General features: G+C 36.9%; 1 protein-coding gene across 1 annotated transcript in view; it reads right to left on the bottom strand.

Annotated features, from left to right (window-relative positions):
• DCC (DCC netrin 1 receptor) overlaps positions 1-27,021 on the bottom strand; it is a 1,105,239-nt gene that overhangs the window by 649,694 nt on the left and 428,524 nt on the right. Inside the window, exons 4-5 of the mRNA XM_061130661.1 lie at positions 14,873-15,023; positions 13,125-13,261 (exon numbers count right to left, since the gene is read on the bottom strand). Coding sequence (XP_060986644.1) covers positions 13,125-13,261; positions 14,873-15,023 — 288 coding nt within the window. The remainder of the gene's footprint in view (positions 1-13,124; positions 13,262-14,872; positions 15,024-27,021) is intronic.

The raw sequence follows: 27,021 nt of genomic DNA, 5'->3' as shown, positions 1-27,021 counted from the left end.
ACCTATGTAAACTTACTGAAATGAGTATATACCTAGATATATTAAGTATTAAATCAGAAAAACATTAGATACTGTATTAGTCACTAAGTCATGTCCGACTCTTTGTGACCCCATGGACTGTAGCCCACCAGGCTCCTCTGTCCATGGAATTCTCCAGGCAAGAATACTGGAATGGATTGCCATTTCCTTCTCTGGATAGTATATAAGAAATATATATATGTACACACACACACACACACACACATATATATACATATACATGATGTGTGTGTATATATATATATATATACATATATATATATATATCTCCTCACTAGTCTTTAAAAACTGGCAAGCACAACTGATACTAATTCTTGTTGCTGCTTAGTCACTTCAGTCGTGTCTGACTCTTTGTGACCCCATGGACTGCAGCCCACCAGGCTCCTCTGTCCATGGGATTCTCCAGGCAAGAATACTAGAGTGTGTTGGCATGCCCTCTCCAGGGGATCTTCCTGACCCAGGGATCGAACCCAGGTCTCCTGCATTGCAGGCAGATTCTTTACCACTGAACCACTAGGAAAGCCCTAACTCTTGCCGACTTTAATTAAAACACTCCTGTCTAATTTAGTCCCAGTCCTTTCACAGAGTTAAACTCCTTCTGGGGTGCTGTGCACTTCTAATGGTTGAGGAAAACATTGGCATGGAATGCCCTTTTGGGCAGCTTTTCACCACTGTCAGCAGTTCTCCTTCTAAACCACAGATGGTCAATTCACCTTGCTGAGATTGTTAGGGCTAATTAAAATTATAGTCTTAGATTGCCTTTTTAATACTCTGAATTAGTACATAGCCTTTGCCTTTCCCTCTGGGCCTCTACTTCCTTCCTTATCTGTCTGAGAAAGAACAAAATTAGATCATAATCATTTCAAGGATAAATGCAAAACACTGTTCAAATTGTTTTTTCTAAAGAAAGAGGGAAGGAGAATCGAGATCCCCATGGTAGGCCTTCAAATAAATGTCTGTATAATAAATAAATAAACCCTACCACTCATCCAACTAGTAATTCCACAGCCAGGTGTAACTGCAGGAGTGATATCAAATAATTTTTTTTTTTTTTACTAATAGCATGAATTTGCCTATTTTCTTATTCTAACACACTTATGCACGCAACAAAATTTTCTAATCATCATTTTAGATAGAACTTCTGCATACGCTCATGACAATGGTGATCTCAAGGGAGGAAAGTAACTATGATAAATCAACACAGTGATGGGAATAAGCAGCTAATATATGAATTTAAAAAAATTTAATCCTGCCCTACCTCATGCACTTGCATTCTACTTTTGGGATCACATCTCTCCATGAAAAAAATCTTAACTAATTTCAATATGATACATTTGGCAATTATCTTGTGAAGCATAATCAATATAAACTTACCCAAGGCACAGCGTTTATGACTATGATCATTAAATGCACATAGGTGAGGGAGGTCACTGTTAATAAAGGCCAATTATAGAAAGACATGAAATTTAAGAACTGCAACTTAGGCAGAAACAATAAATTTTGAAGAACTTCATTCAACCAAAGAGTTACCACATTACAATAAAAGAATAAATACTATCTTAATTAATATATCTTACAATAACTGCTTTCCATTCATGACTGAGAACCTAAGCCTAAAACCCAACATGGGTAACCCACCAGTGAGTTTATAAAGGAGGTGACTGAAGACCTTAATGGAAGGTGAGCATGCCACTTACTCTCCAAAGACAGATGAGTCAATTTCTGCTTGGTCAATTACATGTGCTCAGAAAGTGGCAGCAAATGACACATTATATTTCAGAAAAAAAAAAAACAACTGTAAAGCATATGTAAAAAATAAAAGGACACAAAGTCATATCAAATTTTAATTATTATGTTTCCTTTCATTACTGGACACATCTGACAGTTGATAGGGTGTGTGACAATTGACATGCTACAAGAAATTTGAATTCATACAGCCTATCTAAGAATTGACTTAGGAAACAAGCATATGTTTTCATAGTTAATTATATATTTATTATTAAAATTGAGACAAATAAAATGAGAGGATCTAAAAATGTGATATCTTATATTTTGAAATCACTAAATAGATGATAATAAAAAATAAGAGAAGCAGACATTAAATTTATAATGATATTAGAATTACATATAATCAATTGTGTAAATGAAAAAATGGGCTTTCATTCACTGCTATTGTAACGTAAGAGGTAGATTTTTTTTAACTCCTAGAAATTTAAGATTGCCCATACTAACAGTGTGCAACCAATGTTGGTAATACACTTCACCATTGTAGCGTCTATCTCTATAAAACTGATCAAGGATATTTTTAACAGATATTAGTCTGGTTGTGCTGACATTACATAATACCAAGGACTGGGTGGTTTAGACAACTGGAAACTTAATGTTTTCACAGTTCTGGAGGCTGGAAGTCTGAGATCAAGGTGCCAGCAGGGTTGGTTTCCGGTGAGACCCGTCTCTTTGGCTGACGGGTGATGGCCCTTCTCTGTGTCCTCACATGGTTACTTCTCTGTGTGTGCACTGAGAGAGTGATCTGACACTTCTTTCTTTTCTAATAAAGACATTGTTTCTTTTGGATTAGGGGCCCTGGCTTTATGACCTCATTTACCTTAATTACCTACATAAAGGTCCTCTCTCCAAACATACTCTCAGTGGGGATTAAGATGTTAACATCCGAATGTGAGGGGAACATTTCAGTCTATGAAAGTGGTGTATGATAAAACCAGGAGCCCCATGGAAATCGTATAAAATATTTTGTTAGAAAATCAGACAGGGCACAGGGTTTATCCAAGGTCAAGCACCTCGTTGGTTAAAGATCAAATACCTTTTTAGTGTATACATTTCTGCATTGATTCAGATAATGAATCAATTCAGACCTAAGGCAGTGTCGAATCTCCTGACTGTTTATTAATGGTTGTCTTAATATATGTAGAGAGGTGTACATGAGGGAACTGGGTAGATACAAAAAAGCATGTACATATATTCAGAAACGGTGATTATAGTTCTTAAGCCAGAAGTCTGGACATTTTGAAAATAAGGACTGACAGTATACCATTCTTTAGTTCCTTTTTTTAAAAAGCTAGAATTTAAAAATAATCATGGTGTTAGTGATTTAAACCAAATATAATCTGGCAACAGAATCCAAAGACTCTCCCTTGGTAACTGGAATCTCAAGCTTTCTCCTGTCACCATCGCTTTTGAGGCTCTTTCTTTTATGAGAGCAGAGACTACCAGTTCTTCATAGCTTCAGATTCAATGTTTACATGCAACAAGGAAAAAAACCTTACTGGGAAGTGATGAAGACAACTGAATGCATGAATTTTAACTATATTGCAACTGCATCAAAGCCAGACCTCAAACCCTTGTGTAGGCTTTCCAAAACCTAGTGCAGTGCATGTACTCAAAACGGCTACCAAAATTGCATTGCTGGTTATTCTTATAGGTCAGAAACATTATATAAATAGTTATTATTAACCATAAATTTATTTATATATTTTTTATTTCAAACATGATTGTCCTTAATCTTATCTAATAAAGATCTCTTCAATAGGTTTATATATTATGGCAATTTCAAATTCCACTTTAGGATGCAAATATTTTAAATTATATTTAATGAACATGAATTCTGAAACTCTTGACAAAGACCACAGTATATCTCTTTATCTTGTATGTAAAATTATATCCTACTTGAATAATCTGTTACTTCATGCCAGTTCACATGTAAAGGCAGTCTAAGAAAAGACTATGAGTTGAAAGGCAAAACAAGAGTCTGATAAAATACATGACTGGGGGTTTCCCTGCTGGGCCCTGCTACTGCAGGAGACACAGATTCGATCCCTGACCGGGGAAGATCCCACATGCTGTGGGGCGAATAAGTCTGTTCGCCCTAGTGCTCCAGAGCCCGGGAGCCTCAGCCATGAGCCCACATAGTGTCATCCCGAGCTCCCCAACGAGAGAAGCCGCCTTGACGAGAAGCCCAGGCACCACAACTAGAGAGTGTCCCCTGCTCATCGCAACGCGAGAAAGACAGCACGAAAAAGTGAAGACCCAGCACAGTCTAAAATGAATAAATTTTTTTAAAAGAATTCTTTTTTTTTTTTTTTTTTTTTTAAGAAAAATGCTTGATTAAAGTGTATAAGCACACGCTTGGATTTCCTGTGGGATTTTATCTGATGAATAATTTAAATTATGCTTAAATTCTTTAAAATAATGAAAACCAAACATGAGTTAACACTGATAATGAAGTTATTCTTTCCTTAAGAAAGCAACAAATTATATTTTCCATATGAACTCAGTCCTACAGGATGAGCTTCATTACAAATATATACCTTAGATGGTAAAATGATACAGAAAAACCCAAATGAATTTTTTGGCCAACTCATTATCAGAAGAATCAAAAACTATATCAAAGATTTTACTATATCTACATGTATTTTAAAGCCTGGATAGAATAGATAAAACAATGTTATCAACAACCATATCACACATTAAACCATGCCTTCCACAACAGTTCTAAATCATATTAAGTCTGTGGGAAATCCTTAAAATGTATACCCAGTTACTAAGAAGATTCAGGAAAGAAGTAAAAGAAGGAAGGAAGGGATAGACAGAGGAAAAAGGAAAGAAACTCAAGATAAAAACACAGCTCTATCTATATTTAAAATTTAATAATGCATCTAATTTACATATTCAACCTGCAACTGATAATAGATTTTTAGAAATAGAATACATTCAGAATAAAATGCATGTAACTCCATGGCTGGAGTTTTCTTTTTCTTTCATTTCTTTTAAAGTCCTCTAGTACTCCTCTACTACTCCTTAATTTTCATTTCCAATACACTATAACCTTACAAAAAAAGAAAAGAAGAGAAGCCCTATTTTTAAACCGAAGATTATTCTCTCCCAATCTTGACTCTCTGTTTTCTACCTCAGAACACCTCTATTTCCTCCTTTCCCCTTCTCTTCCCAATCCAATTCTGTGAATCTTTGTAGGTGACTGGGCTACGGAGAACACTCTGGGAACAGACAGCTGCGTAGATCTGTCTCTCTCCTCTTGAGTCCCCCTTTTTCTCCTCCTGTTCATCTCTATCTCCCTCCTCCCTCTCCTCTTCTTCATGTGACTCTGTGAACCTCTCTGGGTGTCCCTAACGGGGGAGAATCTTTTAACCATTAACCTAGAAGTTTTCTTATCAGGGCTGTACAGTTGGAGAAGTCCTGAGACTACAGGAAGAATAAAACTGAAATCCAGAGGCAGGAGACTTAAGCCCAAAACCTGAGAACACCAGAAAACTCCTGACTACAAGGAACTTTAAGTAATAAGTGACTGTCCAAAAGCCTCCATACCTACACTGAAACCAACCACCACACAAGAGCCAATAAGTTTTAGAGCAAGACATACCACGCAAATTCTCCAGCAACGCAGGAACATAGCCCTGAACATCAACATACAGGCTGCCCAAGGTCACACCTAACACATAGACCCATCTCAAAACTCATTACTGGGCACTCCATTGCTCTCCAAAGAGAAGAAATCAAGCTCCACGCACCAGAACACTGACGCAAGCTTCCCTAACCAGGAAATCTCGACAAGCCAATCGTCTAACCCCACCCACTGGGTTAATCCTCCACAACAAAAAGAAACCACAGACCTCCAGAATACAGAAAGCCCACTCCAGATACAGCAATCTAAACAAGATGAAAAGGCAAAGAAATACCCAACAGGTAAAGGAACATGAAAAATGCCCACCAAGTCAAACAAAAGAGGAGGAGATAGGGAATCCACCTGAAAAAGAATTTAGAATAATGATAATAAAAATGATCCAAAATCTTGAGAACAAAATGGAGTTACAGATAAATAGCCTGGAAACAAAGATTGAAAAGATTCAAGAACTGTTTAATAAAGACCTAGAAGAAATAAAAAAGAGTCAATTACAAATGAATAATGCAATGAATGAGATCAAAAACACTTTGGAGGGAACCAAGAGTAGAATAACGGAGGCAGAAGATAGGATAAGTGAGGTAGAAGATAAAATGGTGGAAATAAATGAAGCAGAGAGGAAAAAAGAAAAAAGGATCAAAAGAAATGAGGACAACCTCAGGGACCTCTGGGACACTGTGAAACGCCCCAACATTCGAATCATAGGAGTTCCAGAAGAAGAAGACAAAAAGAAAGGCCATGAGAAAATACTCGAGGAGATAATAGCTGAAAACTTCCCTAAAATGGGGAAGGAAATAGCCACCCAAGTCCAAGAAACCCAGAGAGTCCCAAACAGGATAAACCCAAGGCGAAACACCCCAAGACACATATTAATCAAATTAACAAAGATCAAACACAAAGAACAAATCTTAAAAGCAGCAAGGGAAAAACAACAAATAACACACAAAGGGATTCCCATAAGGATAACAGCTGATCTATCAATAGAAACCCTCCAGGCCAGAAGGGAATGGCAGGACGCACTGAAAGTAATGAAAGAGAATAACCTACAACCTAGATTACTGTATCCAGCAAGGATCTCATTCAGATATGAAGGAGAATTCAAAAGCTTTACAGATAAGCAAAAGCTGAGAGAATTCAGCACCACCAAACCAGCTCTTCAACAAATGCTAAAGGAGCTTCTCTAGACAGGAAATGCAGAAAGGTTGTATAAACGTGAACCCAAAACAACAAAGTAAATGGCAACGGGACCACACCTATCAATAATTACCCTAAATGTAAATGGGTTGAATGCCCCAACCAAAAGACAAAGATTGGCTGAATGGATACAAAAACAAGACCCCTATATATGCTGTCTACAAGAGACCCACCTCAAAACAAGAGACACATACAGACTAAAAGTGAAGGGCTGGAAAAAAATATTTCATGCAAACGGAGACCAAAAGAAAGCAGGAGTCGCAATACTCATATCAGATAAAATAGACTTTCAAATAAAGGAAGTGAAAAGAGACAAAGAAGGACACTACATAATGATCAAAGGATCAATCAAAAAAGAAGATATAACAATTATAAATATATATGCACCCAACATAGGAGCACCGCAATATGTACGGCAAACGCTAACGAGTATGAAAGAGGAAATTAATAATAACACAATAATAGTGGGAGACTTTAATACCCCACTCACAACTATGGATAGATCAACTAAACAGAAAATTAACAAGGAAACACAAACCTTAAATGACACAATGGACCAGCTAGACCTAATTGATATCTATAGGACATTTCACCCCAAAACAATCAACTTCACCTTTTTCTCAAGTGCACACGGAACATTCTCCAGAATAGATCACATCCTGGGCCATAAATCTGGTCTTGGAAAATTCAAAAAAATTGAAATCATTCCAGTCATCTTTTCTGACCACAGTGCAGTAAGATTAGATCTCAATTACAGGGAAAAAATTGTTAAAACTTCAAACATATGGAGGCTAAATAACACGCTTCTGAATAACCAACAAATCATAGAAGAAATCAAAAAAGAAATAAAAATATGTATAGAAATGAATGAAAATGAAAACACAACAACCCAAAACCTATGGGACACTGTAAAAGCAGTGCTAAGGGGAAGGTTCATAGCATTACAGGCTTACATCAAGAAACAGGAAAAAAACCAATTAAAAAACCTAACTCTACACCTAAAGCAATTAGAGAAGGAAGAAATGAAGAACCCCAGAGTTAGCAGAAGGAAAGAAATCTTAAAAATCAGGGCAGAAATAAATGCAAAAGAAACTAAAGAGACCATAGCAAAAATCAACAAACCTAAAAGCTGGTTTTTTGAAAAAATAAACAAAATTGACAAACCATTAGCAAGACTCATTAAGAAACAAAGAGAGAAAAACCAAATTAACAAAATTAGAAATGAAAATGGAGAGATCACAACAGACAACACTGAAATACAAAGGATCATAAGAGACTACTACCAGCAGCTCTATGCCAATAAAATGGACAACTTGGATGAAATGGACAAATTCTTAGAAAAGTATAACTTTCCAAAACTGAACCAGGAAGAAATAGAAGATCTTAACAGACCCATCACAAGCAAGGAAATCGAAACTGTAATAAAAAATGTTCCAGCAAACAAAAGCCCAGGACCAGATGGCTTCACAGCTGAATTCTACCAAAAATTTAGAGAAGAGCTAACACCTATCTTACTCAAACTCTTCCAGAAAATTGCAGAAGAAGGTAAACTTCCAAACTCATTCTATGAGGCCACCATCACCCTAATTCCAAAACCAGACAAAGATGCCACAAAAAAAGAAAACTACAGGCCAATATCACTGATGAACATAGATGCAAAAATCCTTAACAAAATTCTAGCAAACAGAATCCAACAACATATTAAAAAAATCATACACCATGACCAAGTGGGCTTTATCCCAGGAATGCAAGGATTCTTTAATATCCGCAAATCAATCAATGTAATACACCACATTAACAAATTGAAAGATAAAAACCATATGATTATCTCAATAGATGCAGAGAAAGCCTTTGACAAAACACAACACTCATTTATGATTAAAACTCTCCAAAAAGCAGGAATAGAAGGAACATACCTCAACATAATAAAAGCTATATATGACAAACCCACAGCAAGCATCACCCTCAATGGTGAAAAATTGAAGGCATTTCCCCTGAAATCAGGAACAAGACAAGGGTGCCCACTCTCACCACTACTATTCAACATAGTGTTGGAAGTTCTGGCCACAGCAATCAGAGCAGAAAAAGAAGTAAAAGGAATCCAGATAGGAAAAGAAGAAGTGAAACTCTCACTGTTTGCAGATGACATGATCCTCTACATAGAAAACCCTAAAGACTCTACCAGAAAATTACTAGAGCTAATCAATGAATATAGTAAAGTTGCAGGATATAAAATTAACACACAGAAATCCCTTGCATTCCTATATACTAACAATGAAAAAACAGACAGAGAAATTAAGGAAACAATACCATTCACCATTGCAACAAAAAGAATAAAATACTTAGGAGTATATCTACCTAAAGAAACAAAGGACCTATACATAGAAAACTATAAAACACTGATGAAAGAAATCAAAGAGGACACAAACAGATGGAGAAACATACCGTGTTCATGGATTGGAAGAATTAATATTGTCAAAATGGCTATTCTACCTAAAGCAGTCTATAGATTCAATGCAATCCCTATCAAGCTACCAACGGTATTTTTCACAGAACTAGACCAAAGAATTTCACAATTTGTATGGAAATACAAAAAACCTCGAATAGCCAAAGTAATCTTGAGAAAGAAGAATGGAGCTGGAGGAATCAACCTGCCTGACTTCAGACTCTACTACAAAGCCACAGTCATCAAGACAGTATGGTACTGGCACAAAGACAGAAATATAGATCAATGGAACAGAATAGAAAGCCCAGAGATAAATCCACGAACCTATGGACACCTTATCTTTGACAAAGGAGGCAAGGATATACAATGGAAAAAAGACAACCTCTTTAACAAGTGGTGCTGGGAAAACTGGTCAACCACTTGTAAAAGAATGAAACTAGAACACTTTCTAACACCATACACAAAAATAAACTCAAAATGGATTAAAGATCTAAATGTCAGACCAGAAACTATAAAACTCCTAGAGGAGAACATAGGCAAAACACTCTCCGACATAAATCAAAGCAAGATCCTCTATGACCCACCTCCCAGAATATTGGAAATAAAAGCAAAACTAAACAAATGGGACCTAATGAAACTTAAAAGCTTTTGCACTACAAAGGAAACTATAAGGAAGGTGAAAAGACAGCCCTCAGATTGGGAGAAAATAATAGCAAATGAAGAAACAGACAAAGGATTAATCTCAAAAATATACAAGCAACTCCTGCAGCTCAATTCCAGAAAAATAAATGACCCAATCAAAAAATGGGCCAAAGAACTAAACAGACATTTCTCCAAAGAAGACATACAGATGGCTAACAAACACATGAAAAGATGCTCAACATCACTCATTATTAGAGAAATGCAAATCAAAACCACAATGAGGTACCATTACACGCCAGTCAGGATGGCTGCTATCCAAAAGTCTACAAGCAATAAATGCTGGAGAGGGTGTGGAGAAAAGGGAACCCTCTTACACTGTTGGTGGGAATGCAAACTAGTACAGCTGCTATGGAAAACAGTGTGGAGATTTCTTAAAAAACTGGAAATAGAACTGCCATATGACCCAGCAATCCCACTTCTGGGCATACACACTGAGGAAACCAGATCTGAAAGAGACACGTGCACCCCAATGTTCATCGCAGCACTGTTTATAATAGCCAGGACATGGAAGCAACCTAGATGCCCATCAGCAGATGAATGGATAAGGAAGCTGTGGTACATATACACCATGGAATATTACTCAGCCATTAAAAAGAATTCATTTGAACCAGTCCTAATGAGATGAATGAAGCTGGAGCCCATTATACAGAGTGAAGTAAGCCAGAAAGATAAAGAACATTACAGCATACTGACACATGTATATGGAATTTAGAAAGGTGATAACGATAACCCTATATGCAGAACAGAAAAAGAGACACAGAAATACAGAACAGACTTTTGAACTTTGTGGGAGAATGTGAGGGTGGGATATTTCAAAAGAACAGCATGTATACTATCTATGGTGAAACAGATCACCAGCCCAGGTGGGATGCACAAGACAAGTGCTCCGGCCTGGTGCAATGGGAAGACCCAGAGGAATCGGGTGGAGAGGGAGGTGGGAGGGGGGATCGGGATTGGGAATACATGTAAATCCATGGCTGATTCATATCAATGTATGACAAAACCCACTGGAAAAAAAAAATAATAATAATAAAAAAAAATAAATAAAATAAAAAAAAATAAAAATAAAAATAAAATAATAATAATAAAAAAAACACAGCTCTATCTATATTTAAAATTTAATAATGCATCTAATTTACATATTCAACCTGCAACTGATAATAGATTTTTAGAAATAGAATACATTCAGAATAAAATGCATGTAACTCCATGGCTGATTCATGTCAATGTATGACAAAACCCACTACAATATTGTAAAATAATTAGCCTCCAACTAATAAAAATAAATGGAAAAAAAAATAAAGTCTAAAGGCAACCATAAAGAGAAAGACTTGGTATCCTACATAAAATTTAACCAAATCAGAACAGCAGCAGATAAACACATACTCAGAGTGTACAAATCATTGCTATTCTTCTAAATAAAAAGTTCCTGCAAATCAACATGACTATTTCAGTAAATGTGTAAAGATCAAAAAACCTGGATAACAAGTCATAAAATATAAAACAAAAATGTCCATAAAAATTATAAAAATGATATGGATTTAATAAGGATGTAAGTTAGAACTAAGAGACAATTTGATAAAATTGTTAGAGAATGCTCTCTCGTGAGGGGCAAACTCTGGTACTGCTGATGAGAATATAAATTTTCCTTGACACTTTTCCTCAAGATATAAACAAATACGTGACAAAACTATAAAAATGATAAATCAGCTTAGTGCTTGCTTTTTGAAAAAATAAAATTCCAAAACAAAATAATGCTCAATAATCAAGGACTAGAGAACATACGTACATGCATAGAAATACACAGGGGAAGATGATACAAAAGTCAAAATGTAAAAAAAAAAAAGTAAAAATGTGTGCCTACATATATATGTCCATACATGTATTTCTTGGCTAGTTTATCTTCAGAAGTCAGTATTTATAGATGTTTGATTTAAATATCAATGATGCATTGCCTGTCTAAATTGATGGATTAATTTGATTAATTAGACTTCATGTATTTGCACTTAGAGGTTTAGCTCGGGTCACCACAAATTCTAGGTCATTCTATAACCACATTTCTCTTATAATCAGTAATATACAAGGTAATTTCTATGGTAACTGATCTGTAATACCAGTACTTTGATGTTACAAATGCAAAAGTTGTTTCACAAAAACTTCCATATAAAATAAGAGTAAATTAAATTGTTGTCATTTTGAAGTTAGCTGATATTTTACTTAGAATAATGCTATCTCTAAAACCAAATAATTAGAGTCCTTTGCTTATTCTTAGTTTAATGTTTATGGTTTGATCAAAGAACAAAGAGAACATTCCCTCACCCATCATATACATTATTACATTGTGTACAGATGAAAGCGTTTTCTGAACAAATTTTAAAGCCAAATGCAAACTTTAAAGTAAAATGTATAGCATGGTAATATTACAATATAGGTTAGCAGATATAATCAGTAGACTGTACCTTTTCATTTCTACTGAATAATTTTTTAAAAGTCTATGATTTTTCCTAGACTCTTTAAATGGTAAAAAGATTCCAGAGGAAAAAAATTCAAAGACTGATAAACAAGTTTTTCTTGTTGCTACATGAGAAAGCAATTGAAATTCAAATATTAAACAACTTTCTCCCAACTACATGATTCAAATGAAGCTGGCTAAAAGAAACCCGGTAGATAACACAACATTTTGTCTGACTGAGTAGCTACCACATATGAGAATTATTTATTTGCAAGGAGACACAATGACTTTGCCTATCTCAATTTAATGAACTTATCTGTGCCTCTTACATTTATTTAGATTCTTGCTATGCAAGCTTTCTTTAGAAGTATTTGATTTTAATGGTTCATTTTCAATCTAACATTTACAGTATTTCCATATTAACTAAACAATTTTACCAATACATCTGAGTTTAATGTCAGAAACCTTGTCATCGCAAATGACATTTAACTTTTCTGCTCAAGTACCTACTTTTTTCCACAGTTTCTCTTATTTATTTCTCCCAGATATTTTGGAACCTTTCATTTGATATTTGTCAATTTTGTTCAATAATAATTTTTGATAGGTTTTAGTTATATAGCTGGAATAATTAGACTAAGCAGTGATATATCTGGATTTTAATCAATGAGCAAGGATTCAAAAACTGCATTCAACCCCTGTGTAACTAATCAACATAGAGCAAGGACACATGTGGAGTATTGGAACCTGGCAATTCCACAGTAATAAACACAGAAAGCATTCAATGATAAGCATTTATAGCATCATGGTGATAAATTTTGAAGGGTACAAGGTAAACTCATTTCAAGTCATTCACTTACCCAAGACTGTGAGCTCTGCAGAAGCACTGATATTCTCATTTTTATATGTGACAACACAGGTGTAAGTTCCACTGTCATCATCTGTCACATTGGAGATAAGCAAGTTACTTCCACCCAATAAAGAATACTTTTTGGACCTGTAAGACAGAAGGCATATGACATTAGAGAGTAGATTAACTTAAGTTTATATAAGACAAGGTATCTAAAGGTTTAAATGAACTCCAAAAAACTCAAATTATAAAATCCAGGGCTCTGTTTCCTGGGAGCTTGATAATATAGTGCATCTATTGATCAAAAATTCCTTCAAGGTAAACCACTCCCATTGGAAGACTGTAATCAAAGAAATGAAGCAGATTAAACTTGAAATTGGGGCTTCCCTCATTGCTCAGTTGGTAAAGAATCCACCTGCAATGCAGGAGACCCCGGTTTGATTCCTGGGTTGGGAAGATCTGCTGGAGAAGGGATAGGCTACCCCCTCCAGTATTCTTGGGCTTCCCTGTGGCTCAGCTGGTAAAGAATCTGCCTGCAAAGTGGGAGACCTGGGTTCGATCCCTGGGTTGGGAAGATCCCTGGAGAAGGAAAAGGTTACCCACACTCCAGTATTTTGGCCTGGAGAATTCCATGGACTGTATAGTCCATGGGGTCACAGAGAGTTGGACACAACTGAGCAACTTTCACTCACTCACTCAAACTTGAAATTAATGTTAGTCCTGAAAAGAAACAAGACATAATTTGGCTTGATTCTCTCATTTTGGGGTTTGAGAACTGCAGGTCCAGAGAAGTGATTCCTACCAGTGGGAGCCCATGTCCTATGTCCTGACCACCAATTTAATAATCTTTGTACAAAGTTACATGTCATATTGCACTGTGCATGCCTGGTCATATTTGAAGAACACATCTTCACATGCTGAAGCTGCAACCAGATTTATTGCATGCATTCATATTCTCAGAAGTATTGTGATACCATACAATGTAGTGTTGTTATATAAATAAATACTTCAGGCAGATGAAACTTACAGATTAATTTATTGCCTATGAACCTATTTTGCCATAAAATATGTGTTTAGAAGTACCACATCAAATCTCAAAATCAATAAAACTAATTTCTAAAATGAAAACCAATCCACTTTTATCAAAATGTTTCCAACTGTGTTTCATTCTATTAAGAGTTTTCTTTCTAACTAAGCCTTAATACTTACATCTGGTAACTTGAATCCAGCCAAGTTTTGTTTTATCTTGAATATCTGTTATAGCTGTGACTCTCTATACCACTTCCTTAGATTCAGATCCTCCAAAGTACCTTCTCTGAAGGCTCTGTGGGGAGGACCATCTCAAGGACAACCCCGACTTTCTAAATTTCCTTCTATAATTTGTCTCATAGATTTTGACTCTACCCAGGTGGTGGTGCAGTAATGAAGAATCCGCCTGTCAAAGCAGGAAAGGTGGGGTTCAATCCCTGGATTGGGAAGATCCTCTGGAGGAGGAATTGGTGACCCATTCCAGCATTCTTGTTGGAAAATCCCAGGGACAGAGGAGCCTGGCAGGCTACAGTCCATGAGGTCACTAAGAGTAGAATGTGACTTAGCAGCTAAACAACAAAAAATGTCTTTCATGTTCTGTCTAATGCCAAGGATGTGAAAAGACTATTCAATTGTCATCCAAACCCCTAGTGTTAATAGATACTTCTATCAAATTAGAGGAAGTTAAACAGGGGCACATACTTTATGGAAGTCCTGCATTTATCATACCTGAGTTGGATGACTTCCTCTCCTCGGAGCCAGGTAAAACTCGGGGGAGGGTAGCCGGAAACACAGCACTCCAGGATGGCATCCTTTCCTTCAACGGCGACTACATTTGATGGTCTTTGCAGAAAATACAGCTGCCTGTGCAGTCCCGGATCTATGGGAGAAAACACAAGATCGCATCTGTTATGATAAATACTGAAAAGAAAAATGATATAGCTGGAACCATTGTTTTGTTTTTTTTGTTGTTGTTTTTTTTTACAAAATGCTGTGATGGAGAGGAAGGAAAGAAAAATGGAAAGATGCCAATGAAACTTATAAAATAGACTCCTAGAAGTTTTTTTCCATGTCTAGTTTCTAAGATTATGATATTCAAATATTCTTGGCTGCTGATAACACCGTGGTGAAGGCAAAGGGAAAAAGCTTGAGACCACAAGTCACTCATGCGGGCTACAGGTCCTGTTGACTTATTGTCATTAAAGAACAAGACAGTATCAGTAACTTTCCTAAACATTATCACCCGAAGCTCTTTGCTGTTTTCAGTTTGCCTGCCACGAATATCTATTCCAGGCTTCCCTGGTAGCTCAGTGGTAAAGAATCCACCTGCCAATTCAGGAGACGTAGGTTTGATCCCTGGGTTGGAAAGATCTGCTAAAGAGGGAAATGGCAACCCACTCCAGTATTATTGCCTAGAAAACTCCATGGACAGAAAAAGCTTGGAGGGTTACAGTCCACAGGGTCGCAAAAGAGTCAGATACAACTTAGTGACTAAATAACAGCACAATATCTATTCCACTTCCATCTGCTTTGTTTATTGCTTCTGTGGCTTGGGATATAAGATTAAAAATAATACGTTAGAATTGTGTTAAACAAGTACTGAGGAATAGATTATAGAAATTACTTAGAAATATCTGTTGTCTTCAACACCAAAGTTACACTAAAGTTTGTTTGTTTGTTGTTATAACAATAAGTGTAGCTGTTTCTAACCCTTCTGTTTATTTTAAACAACTTTCCAAAGAATGGGTTTGTCCCTAGAGCTGAGATTCTGGACAAATGAGGAGCATACTCCTTTATCACCCATCCTCCTGTTGTTCTGTCTAGACAACATTATTCATTGCTACCAGCAGGTAACTGAAATAATGTCTTTTTTATTGAGGTATCCTTGGTTTACAAGGTTATGTCTGTTCCCGCTGTCTGAAGTGAACTGGCTGTATGTATACATATTTCCCCTCCCTTGTGAACCCCTCCCCCACCCCACCCTTTTAAGACCCCAGGGCACTGAGCTGAGTCCCCAGCTCCTGTGACAGCAGGTACCCACTGGCTGTTTTGCACACTGCGGTGCACACATGTCAATTCCAGCCTCCCAGCTCATCCCCCACCCCATGGCCGCCTGTCCATTCTCTACCCCTGCCCTGCAAATAGGTTCATCTGCATGACTTCTCTAGATTCCACATATATGGGTTAATATACAGTACCTGTTTTTCTCTTTCAGGCTTCTATCACTCTGTATGAAAGACTCTAGGTCAACTCACATCTCCACAAATGTCTCAACATTCCTTTTTATGACTGAGCAATATTCCACTGGATATGTGCACCCTGTTTTCAACCTAAAGACTCATTCTCCTCAGACTCATTTGATCCAAAAATTGCTAAGATGATATATCAAGTGAAATAATAAACATATGAAGGTTCAAGACTGTTATGAAAGATTTCGGTGAGAGTTAAGAGCTCCTCTTTCACCTACCAAATGAATTCCCCTCCTAACACCTGGGATACACCAACAGCATTATTACCAGAAGGTGGACTTGGAGGAAATCTTCCCAGCCATGTAATATCCTCTATCTGACCCGCTGAGTAAATTTCTATTTCTTTAAGATGAAAAGCTGTATTTCCAGGTCCCCATTAAAACCTGCATTTCCCTATGAAGGCTTAACTGTGGCTGCTTACAAATTAATGAATTAAATAGAATTAGCATATAATCTTTCATTTTGCCAACCCAAAGCAAAATGTTGAAGCAAAGAAAATGAGGCAATGACATCTTCAAAACCAGGGTTGGGGTGACAAGGAAATGTCAGTTAGATTTAAATAGGTTGTCCTGGGGGCCATGGACTCCCAGGTAGCTAGGTAGTAAAGAATCCTCTTGCCAATGCAGGAGTGACAAGAGACTCGGGTTCGATCCCTGGGTTGAGAAGATCCCCTGGAGGAGGAAATGGCAACCCACTCCAGTATTCTTGCCAGGAAAATCCCACGGACAGAGGAGCCTGGCGGGCAACAGTTCGTGGGCTTGCAAAGAGCCACAGCTGAGTGTGCACACGCGCACGGGGGGCCCTCGGTGATCAGGAGGAAGTGAGGTGGGAAGAGGTCTGCAACACACGTCAACACTGCTGTTAAATTTCCCCTGATTGAACCCAACTACACATGAGCTGATCGCCGGTGAATAAAAGAACACCAACTCTCTTGTTAATAGCTGGGAGAGTAATTGTCATCTAAAATGTTCTTTGCGTGAAGAAAGATAAATTCACACTTTCTCAGTCTTCTCACATCTGCTTCTGCTTGATACAGCAACAAAAATAAATACTCTTCACAATGAAAATATTGAAAGAATTTTCAAAATGTGTTAATCTTTATTAAACCAATATTCTAGATAAAATGTCACAATTGTTTTTCAGAATTGCTGGTGGTTTGTTTAATAATCCTGCTTGAAAGTGAATTTTCAAATCAAATGAAAATGTTTTGAAGGAAAATGTTGCTTAAAAATAAAATCCCTGATGTGGATAAAAAGGAACTCTCCTACATTGTTGGCGAGAATGTGAATTGGTATACCCACTATGGAAAACAGTAGGAAGGTTTCTGAAAAAAATGAAAAACAGACTTGTTATATGATCCAGCAATCCCACTCCTGGGCATATATCCAGACAAAACTATAATTCAAAAAGATACATGCACTCCTATGTTCATAGCAGCACTATTCACAGTGGTCAAGGCATGGAAACAAACTAAATGTCCAACAAGAGATGAATGGAAGAAGATGTGGTACAAATAGAAAATGGTAGGAATCCTCCTCAGCCACAAAAAGGAGATTTTTGACTTTATCTTAAAATATTATCATCACTGGGCTCAGTGCCACAAAATTGCCATCTGCTATTTTTAGGTGGAGCACATATATTCTAGGCTTCCCTGGTGGCTCAGTGGTAAAAATCCATTTGCAATGCAGAAGACACAGGTTCGATCCCTAGGTTGAGAAGATCCCCTGGAGTAGGAAATGGTAGCCCACTCCAGTATGCTTGCCTGGGAAATCCCATGGACAGAGGAGCCAGGTGGGCTACAGTCCATGGGGTCACAAGAGAGTCGGGCATGACTTAGCAACAAAAACGTTCTAAATTACTCCAGTCTCCTGCGTCGTATGTGTCACCCTTATATGTGACGGTGCGTCACATATGACAATCTGTTACATATGACAATGTGTCACATGTGACAATCTCATGCGTGTCATATGTGTTACCCTTTATACATATGGAAATGTCAGTCTTTGGCAGGGAAATTTGGTTTCATTTCCCCAAAGATATTTCCCTGTCATTACTGAATCTGATAAATTCTAAGATTATGGAAGTACTCCTCAAAGCTAAAATAAAAATGGTCTTAAACAGTAAATAGTTCATACATCTCACAACATCGTGATAGATTAAATATGATCACGAACTGTTCAAGCTCCTCTGGTCCAGAGTTGAGGGTACACTTTGCTATGGTTTAAATCTGGCCTGACCCCATATCTTGCTGTGACTAATTGACTGTGTTGGGAATTAAATTGATGAGTTCTGGACACAAGGCCTCAGGGGGCCTTACAAGTTTCTGCCATGGCGCTTTCTGAACAACCACACTGGCCTTACCGACTGGAGGATGAGAAGGCACGCAGAGGAAAACTGAGTTCTCCAGCCAAACACCAGCACCAGCTAATAGACACGTGAGTAAGGCCATCTTAAGCCTTCCACCTTGGTCAAAGGCGTCTGAGTGAATCAAAGTGAAACGAGCAGAGGAACAGCTGAGACAAACCCCAGGATTATACAACCTAATGATGGAAATCACCACATTTTGGAGTGGTCTGTGATACAGCAGCAGATAACTGACACACACATGAAAACAAATAAAAAACTCAGCAACGTGAAATATCAAGTAACCTTTTGGGTGGTTACTGTTTTTATTTTGACTTTTGCTTTCTGGTTTTTATTTGTTTGTTTTCAGTATTGGGTGATTCTGGCTATTTAAAGAGACATGGTTAACTTGATGTATCCCTTATTTTTCTCCTTTAAATTATTATTATTTTTTTAGAACATCAAGAAAACGTATTTAAGTTTTAAAGTGGGAAGGAAGGAGATACAGTTGCCAAGGTTATCTTTGTGTGATAAAACTGTGGGTGGTTATTCTTTCCATCTTTGGATTTTTCTGTGAGTTCTAAAACTATTTTTATTAAGAACAATTTTTTTTTTAAGAGTAAGGAGTTATTTGAAACTCTGGTGTTGCAAAATGGTTGAAAATTACATGAGGAACAAAGAAATTATAAAAGCTAATGACTAAAGCACATGGCAAATACTTAGGAGAAAATGAAAATTCTCCTTCCAGGCTCAATAATGATATAGATGAGAAAGACCTGAGCAGAGTGAACTTAAAATTCTAGGTCATGACTTTTGTTGACTAAATTGATTTTAATTGAGCTATGATGGAATTAGTAATTATTCATAAAATTATTTTTGTGTTCTTGCTATGTCGGTATAGATTATTCAGACCCAAATGGAGTTATTCAGCTAATGGAATATGAAAAAAATCAAGCAAATTAAAAAACATGATTTCACAAGGAAATGACATATAACACCAGTCTGGAACACTCTATTTCATAAATTGGTGATATGTACACAAATAATCATTCTGTTTTTATTCTTCAAACTGACATATGTTTCACATAAGTTCATGTACGTGTAATATGTTTTAAATTTTAAAATGAGAGGGAAATGCAAGGGTGAATTTGAGAAAACATATTTCGCAATAGCTTTCAAATCAAATCAGAAAAAAACAATGATTTTTCCTCTAATGTAAATTTTTATATTAAAAAATTCAAAAGCAGACCTTTTCCATATAATACTCATAGAAGTGAATGTACACATGTCATAACTGTGTTTTCTAAATGGCTTATAAGCAGTCACAATTTGCCTGAACTAAAATCCAGTTTATCATTTTCTTGTTGGGAGGCAAATGTTAGCCTGATTCTCTGATCTGATCTCATTGTCATGCTGGTGGAGGTACAGCTAATCCTCCTCAGAGACCAACCGGGTGGTACAGAAATAAAAAGAAAACAGTCATTACAGTGATACAGATCTTTGACACACACAGATTGCATTAAATTGTAGAAACACCTTATGGCAACATGCTGCTTTTTTTCCCGTATGCTTTCTTTTCTTCCTTCCTCCTCGCTCCCTTGCTTCCTTTCTTTGTAACTTTTTAAAAAGAAAAAATTGGCCTACTTTGTCTTAACCTAGTATCTGAGTTGAGAGGATTGCAGCTACAAGCACCAGGAAAATGAATAAGAATGTAAACAATGGATCTCAAACTCTCTGGTCTCAGGAACCATTTGCATTCTTACAAATTATGGAGGCAACCAAAGAACTTCTGTTTACACAGGTTATAGCTCTAAACAGTTACAATATTAAAAATCAAAATAGATGAAAATATTTATTTGTTAACTATTTATTCACATCTCACCAGAATCAGTATATTAAAAAAGAAAAAAACTCTCTAAAAAAATTGAGAAGAGTGGTAGTACTTTATATTTCTGTACATTTGTAATGAATCCTTAAACAAAAATGACTAGATTATTCTGTTACTTTCTGCATTTACTTTGTTCTGATATGTAGATTTGGCTGAATTACATGCAAATAATATGACCTCAAATAGATATGTAGTTGGAAAAGGGAGGTGTATTTTTAACAGCCTTTTCAGAGAATTGCAGATTTTATCCTTTAAGACAGCAACGAAACTCAATAAATAGTTTTCTGAAAGTTGTAATGTGAAATCTGACGTCATATCAATAAACATTCTGTGCTGTGTTATATAAAAATCCACCGGTCTACCTTGCATGTTGAACATATTTTTGCCCATGCTTGATTCTGTCACATCAATCACTGGTCATTTGGAATGGTACAGTGAATTAGACAGATCTTCCAAATGTTGACACATTTCATTATACAGTATCACAAAATCTCATTTGTTACTATCACAACCAATCCCACTAGAAAGGTCTTTTAACATTGCAAAGCTGTCAAGATCCCAGTGGCAGATACAAGATTTCCAAATTTCTAATTTTAACTTAAAAGCTTGAATTTCATAGTTGGCAGCAAATGCTGTTTTCCTTGTACTGACTGACTCACTTCGCTCATTTTTGAGAAAATGTCTAACGAGTACTCAAGTCTGAATAGCTACAGTTTTCCTGCTGATTGTCCTTTCAAGTAAAAATGATGTTCTGGAAAAAAAAAAAAAAAGTAGCTAATTCATCTTGAATCTCAAATGATCGTGTGTTTACTCCTCAAAGAAAACTCTGTACTTTGATAATCTTGAGTATATTTCCCATCTTGACATCCAGAATGTTAAAAAGATGTGCATTTAAGAATCAAGAATTAATAAAATTCATAATTTTTACTACTTCAAAGACATTCTTAGTCACTAAAGTAAAAAAAAAAAAATACCTCCCAAACATATTAGGATTATTATTAAAAAAGGTTTAACCTTAAAGATCTTCTGACACCATCTTGAGAAACACCAGGGATTCACGGACCATACATTGAAGAACTGACAAAGCGACAGTCCGAATAAATCACCCAGTTTTCTTAGATGTTCAAGAAGCCCATTTCCTTTCAACATGGGGATAATTTTGCATCTTTCAGGTAGAAGAAGGAATAAGTTAAATATACTCCTCCTTTCCTCCTTCCCTTCTTCCCCATCCATCATCAACCATTAGTTAGGGAAGAGTGCAAAACTTAAGAATCTCCTATCACTGTCTTCCTATCACTGTCTAACTTGCTATTGAAAGTTAAAAAGCATCTTGAAATATATAACCTGACATATTTAACTTACACTTCACGTGTTCAGAAAGAACTCTACTATCTGCAGAGCGCATGCCCCAAACGGAGAAAGTGCACTAGTGAAAGTGAAGAGAGTATTTACCATTTAAAGACATTTCCCAAAACAAAACAAGTTTCTACACAGGCTTCTATTAGCCCTTATACTGGCCAAATTTATTGAATCTGTTAGGCCAGCTAGAAGCTAGATTTGACTCTCTGCATTCACAGGTTTTTCCAAATGCCTTGGGGTCACATAATTTTGTGTTACTTCATGATCCATGACCAGGCTGAATATATAAATTATTCAACCTGGGATATATTTCAGGTTGATATATATTTCAGGATATATTCATAACCTGGGATATGTTTCAGAATGAAAGGTAACTCTCTTTATAATTATTCTAGGACATCGGGTATGACCAGGACTACCCAGGGCAAACTGGAAAGCATCTTTACCCTGAAATGACAATGATTTATTTATTTTTCCTAATGAGGCCAGTTTCCTAAACTACTCTTTAGGAATATCAACACTAAGCTTACATGGCAGAATCTAAACAATAACTGAGGCACAGAGAGATCTGATGATGGACTGTTGGCATCTGTGTCAGCAAGAAAAAAAATACTGGTTTTTACAACTTAATGACTGTCTTCCTCAGAATAACTAGTCCTTGCTTTTAATTGTTATGCTTTCTGAATGTAAAACCTACCCCCCCACACACACATAGTATACTCTTGTTTTCCTTATTAAGTTCCTGCTTCACTGGAATGTAAAACACTTTTCCAGCTGGAAATAAAAGGGCACTGCAGGCTATCATAGGATATTCGCTTTGATTTCTTCCCAGGCATAAGAGTAACAAATTGATTTAACTTCACAGAGCTAGTTTCCTCTGTCTATAGCCTCAGTTTCAAGCTCATCTACTGTCCACCTGCTGGCTCCTTAGCCATCCCCATCTAGTTCTGTTTCAGGAAATTCAGCAGCCACCATGAGTTTTCAAACATAAGTAGGTACCCTAAAATGTGTGTGCATTTGTGCTTACTCAGTCGGCTCCAACTCTTCACAACCACATGGACTGTAGCCTGCCAGACTCCTCTGTCCATGGAATTTTCCAGGCAAGAGTACTGGAGTGGGGTGCCATGCCCTCCTCCAGGGGATCTTCCTGACCCAGGGATCCAACCTGTGTCTCCTGCATTGGCAGGTGGATTCTTTACCACTGAGCCACGTGGCAAGTACTGCTCTAATATTGCTTTGAGCCAAAAATTCCATTAAACTTCTTTTAACTCTGTACTTAGCATGTCTTTTATTAAAGTGAAAGAAAGTGAAAGTGAAGTCACTCAGTCGTGTCCGACTCTTTGTGACCCCATGGACTGTAGCCTGCCAGGCTCCTCTGTCCACGGGATTTTCCAGGCAAGAATACTGGAGTGGGTTGCCATTTCTTTCTCCAAAAAATCAGCCTAATTCACATGGATCACAGGAATCAAAATTAATTTAGTAAAAAAAAAAAAAAAAAGCTTCTGGTTCAAGATGGTGGAGTAGAAAGACGTGTGCTCATCTTCTCCTGGGACAACACCAAAATCATAACTAGTTGTTGAACAACCAACTTCAGAAGAATGATGGAAACCACCAAAAAAAGATATCCCTTGCCCAAAGACCAAGAAGCAGCTATAGCAGACGGTAGGAGGAGCACAATCACGACAAAATCAAACCCCATACCCGCCAGGTGGGTGACCCACAAACTGGAGGACAATAAGACCAAAGAAGTTCTCCCACTGCTGTGAAGGTTTGGAACCCCACATCAGGCTTCCCAATCTGGATACCTGATAAAGGGCCTGGGAGTCTTCAGGGAAAATGACCTTGAAGACCAGTGGGATTTGATTACAAGATTTCCACAGGACGGGGGGAAACAGAGACTCCAATCTTGGAGCACCCTCCCCTCAAAAAAGAAGAAAACAAAACAAAACAAAACAACTCCATCAGGCAGAAAGCCAAGGAGCTCTGAACAGAGAGGAAGAAGGGAGCCATTTCTTAGAAGCTCTAGGATTCTATTACTTTCCTTCCTCATTTATACACCAATTCATTACTAAAAATGGCACTCTCTCTGTAAATACTCCTGCATCTGTTCATATTTCCTCTTTTCTTCTCCATGTACACACACATATTTCTATTTGTAGTTAGAGCTTGGAAGAAGAGAGGGAATGTCTATTCTTGTCATTGGCATGTGAATATAGCCCTTCTGTCTCACAGGCAAAATCTGAGTCTATCAGTTTCACTTTATAGCAGATCTAAAGGAAGTGATTTTTCTTTTATAGGATGATTTTTTTTTTTTAATTTTACAGCTGACAGTAGAATCGCAGAAAACAAATGTTGCCATTATGATGTGTCAAAGTTAGTTTAGGGAACCCAGAAATCTTCATAATTTATATAAATGCATAATGCAGCACTTAAAACTTTGCAGAAAAGTAATTTGTTATTCTAACTCTTTTTTTTTCCTTATAAAGAACCAACCAAAAGTATTTGAAACATTTCCTATTTGGCCAATGTTGAATCAGTGAAGTTATACTCTTAACTAAAGAGTGTTTTTCTAATATGATTGAAGAAGACAGACTACCAGTTCTTTAGTTAATTTTTTGTGACTTCTGAACTTAGAGGTTATGGGTTTTGCTTCCACACATCCTTAGAGAAAGCCTCTTGTTTATGTATGAGTTAGGGAAGACTACCCTATCCAGGGCTAAGTGTCATATTCCTAGTAAGTGTAGAGCTGACCAGATATCAGCCCAGTAGACCCTTAGGAAAAGACAAGCTCCCTCCTTTTCAAGAAATGAGTATTCTTCATGGTGGCAAACACTCTCAAGCACGTCGTTTTGCTTTTAACCTTATATGAAACAATAACCTTTCAGGGAATGAAAGTTAAGAAGAATACATAATCAATAAACAGAAAAAAACTAAGTGGATTTGTGAAGGGGAGATCACTAGTTGCATTAGGATGAAACAGCAAGAAAAATGTCATAGACCACCCTCCCCCAACTATTTCAAGTACTTTCAACTTGGACCTTGTTGATTACCCCAAGTGCTTATTAACAAATCCAAAAACTAAATGGATATTACCTACTCATGGTCTTACATATCCAATAGTAAGTCAGCTTCAAGTTACTAATAGTTGAGACTTTGTTGCATCTGAATGGGATTTCATCAACTCTGTGAAACACTGGTTATCTTAGTTATCTTGCATTGGTTTAAAGACCTAATAACTAATATATGAATAACTAATTCAGATAATATAACATGATTGTCCACTGGTTTCTGTGCTCTTCCCAGCTCAGGCTCTCCAAAATGGCAGGATAAAGTTATCATCTGGGGTTGGAGGCAAATCATGTCATGAACTTTATTCACTAAATGAGTAGTCAGTTGTACACAATAAAAAGTATCAGATCTTCTTTTGGTCAGGTTTCTATGCAAAAAAAAACTGACATAAACTTGTTTTCAAAGTCAGTGTAGTAGAACAATATCCTATTTTATGAAATCACATTTTGCCCTATAATTGTTATGTTTTAGCATTGGCTTTACGGTGCTTAATCATTAGAATTTGTCTAGCAAATTTCTATTCTTAAACATTACAATCATAAAGGCAGAGTTGGGGATGAATGTGCATAAAACAATAAGAATGATTCCTGGTAGTGAGAAGATTTGGAAAAGCTGATCTACTGCAACCTCTTAACAGATAAAGAAAATAAAAATTTTAGAGGATTAAAATAATTGGTAATAACTAATAAAGAACACATACTAAGAAGTCTTATCCATCTGCTAAACCTTATTTCTAAGTCAGTCCCTTTTGTAATATCTCATATAGCCAAAGAAATGATGTTGATGGACAGGTAAGGATTCAAATCACATATCAATGAGTTACTAGAGAGGAAACAGGTGCGGGATACTCTGACTTCTAACAGACGTGTAAAGGAAATGCAGAAAGAGACTACTGTGGATAGCAGCACAAACCATGTGCAATTAACTACCAGTATGTAAATCAATGTTCAGATATCCAGAATCAAAGTCAAGTAAATTCTCATCAGAAAGATAATCTTAACATGAGAATCAAAATCTTTAAAGTTGGAATTTCTAGGATGCCACAGTAATCATGATAGTTACTAAGGGTTTGGCAATCCCAGGCATTGCACTTGGCCAATAAAATTGAAGTGTCATAACCACCCTATGAAATGTATGATGTTACTTTCTACATTTACGAAAGTTAAAAAATGTAGACTTAGATTAAGCAATTTGCTCTAACTGCACAGGCAGCAAGTGGAGAGACCAAGACCTGTACTTTCATGTCAGGCTCCCCGCTTGCTTTACAACTTTTATTATAAATATAGTTCAAAGCGGGAATTTTAAATATCCATTGATTAATCAGTAGTAATTCAATGTGAACCTAATCCATTGAAATATATATGATATCCCACAAGCTAACCCCTTCATATAATCTGGATTATATCTGGTATAACACTTAGGAAACACAAACTTCCCTTGGTTAAAAAATAATATGGTCTTCTACTTTGCTCTTTTTAAAAATATTAATTTATTTTGATTGGAGGCTAATTACTCTATAATATTGTGGTGGTTTTTGCCCACTGACATGCATCAGCCATGGGTTTACGTGTGGCCCTGTCCCAAACCCCCCTCCCACGCCCCTCCCCACCCCATCCCTCTGGGTTGGCCCAGTGCGCCGGCTTTGAGCACGCTATTTCATGCATCAAACTTGGACTGCTGATCTATTTGACATATGGTAACATGCTGAAGCTGAAACTCTAGTACTCTGGCCACCTCATGCGAAGAGTTGACTCATTGGAAAAGACCCTGATGCTGGGACGGATTGGGGGCAGGAGGAGAAGGGGAAGACAAAGGATGAGATGGTTGGATGGCATCACCAACTCCATGCACATGGGTTTGAGTAAACTCCGGGAGTTGGTGATGGACAGGGAGGCCTGGCGTACTGCGATTCACGGGGTCGCAAAGAGTTGGACATGACTGAGCGACCGAACTGAACTGAAGATACATGT

The sequence above is a fragment of the Dama dama genome, chromosome 27, assembly GCF_033118175.1.
Source record: "Dama dama isolate Ldn47 chromosome 27, ASM3311817v1, whole genome shotgun sequence".
Lineage (NCBI taxonomy): Eukaryota > Metazoa > Chordata > Mammalia > Artiodactyla > Cervidae > Dama > Dama dama.
This window is presented reverse-complemented; position numbering and strand designations above follow the sequence as displayed.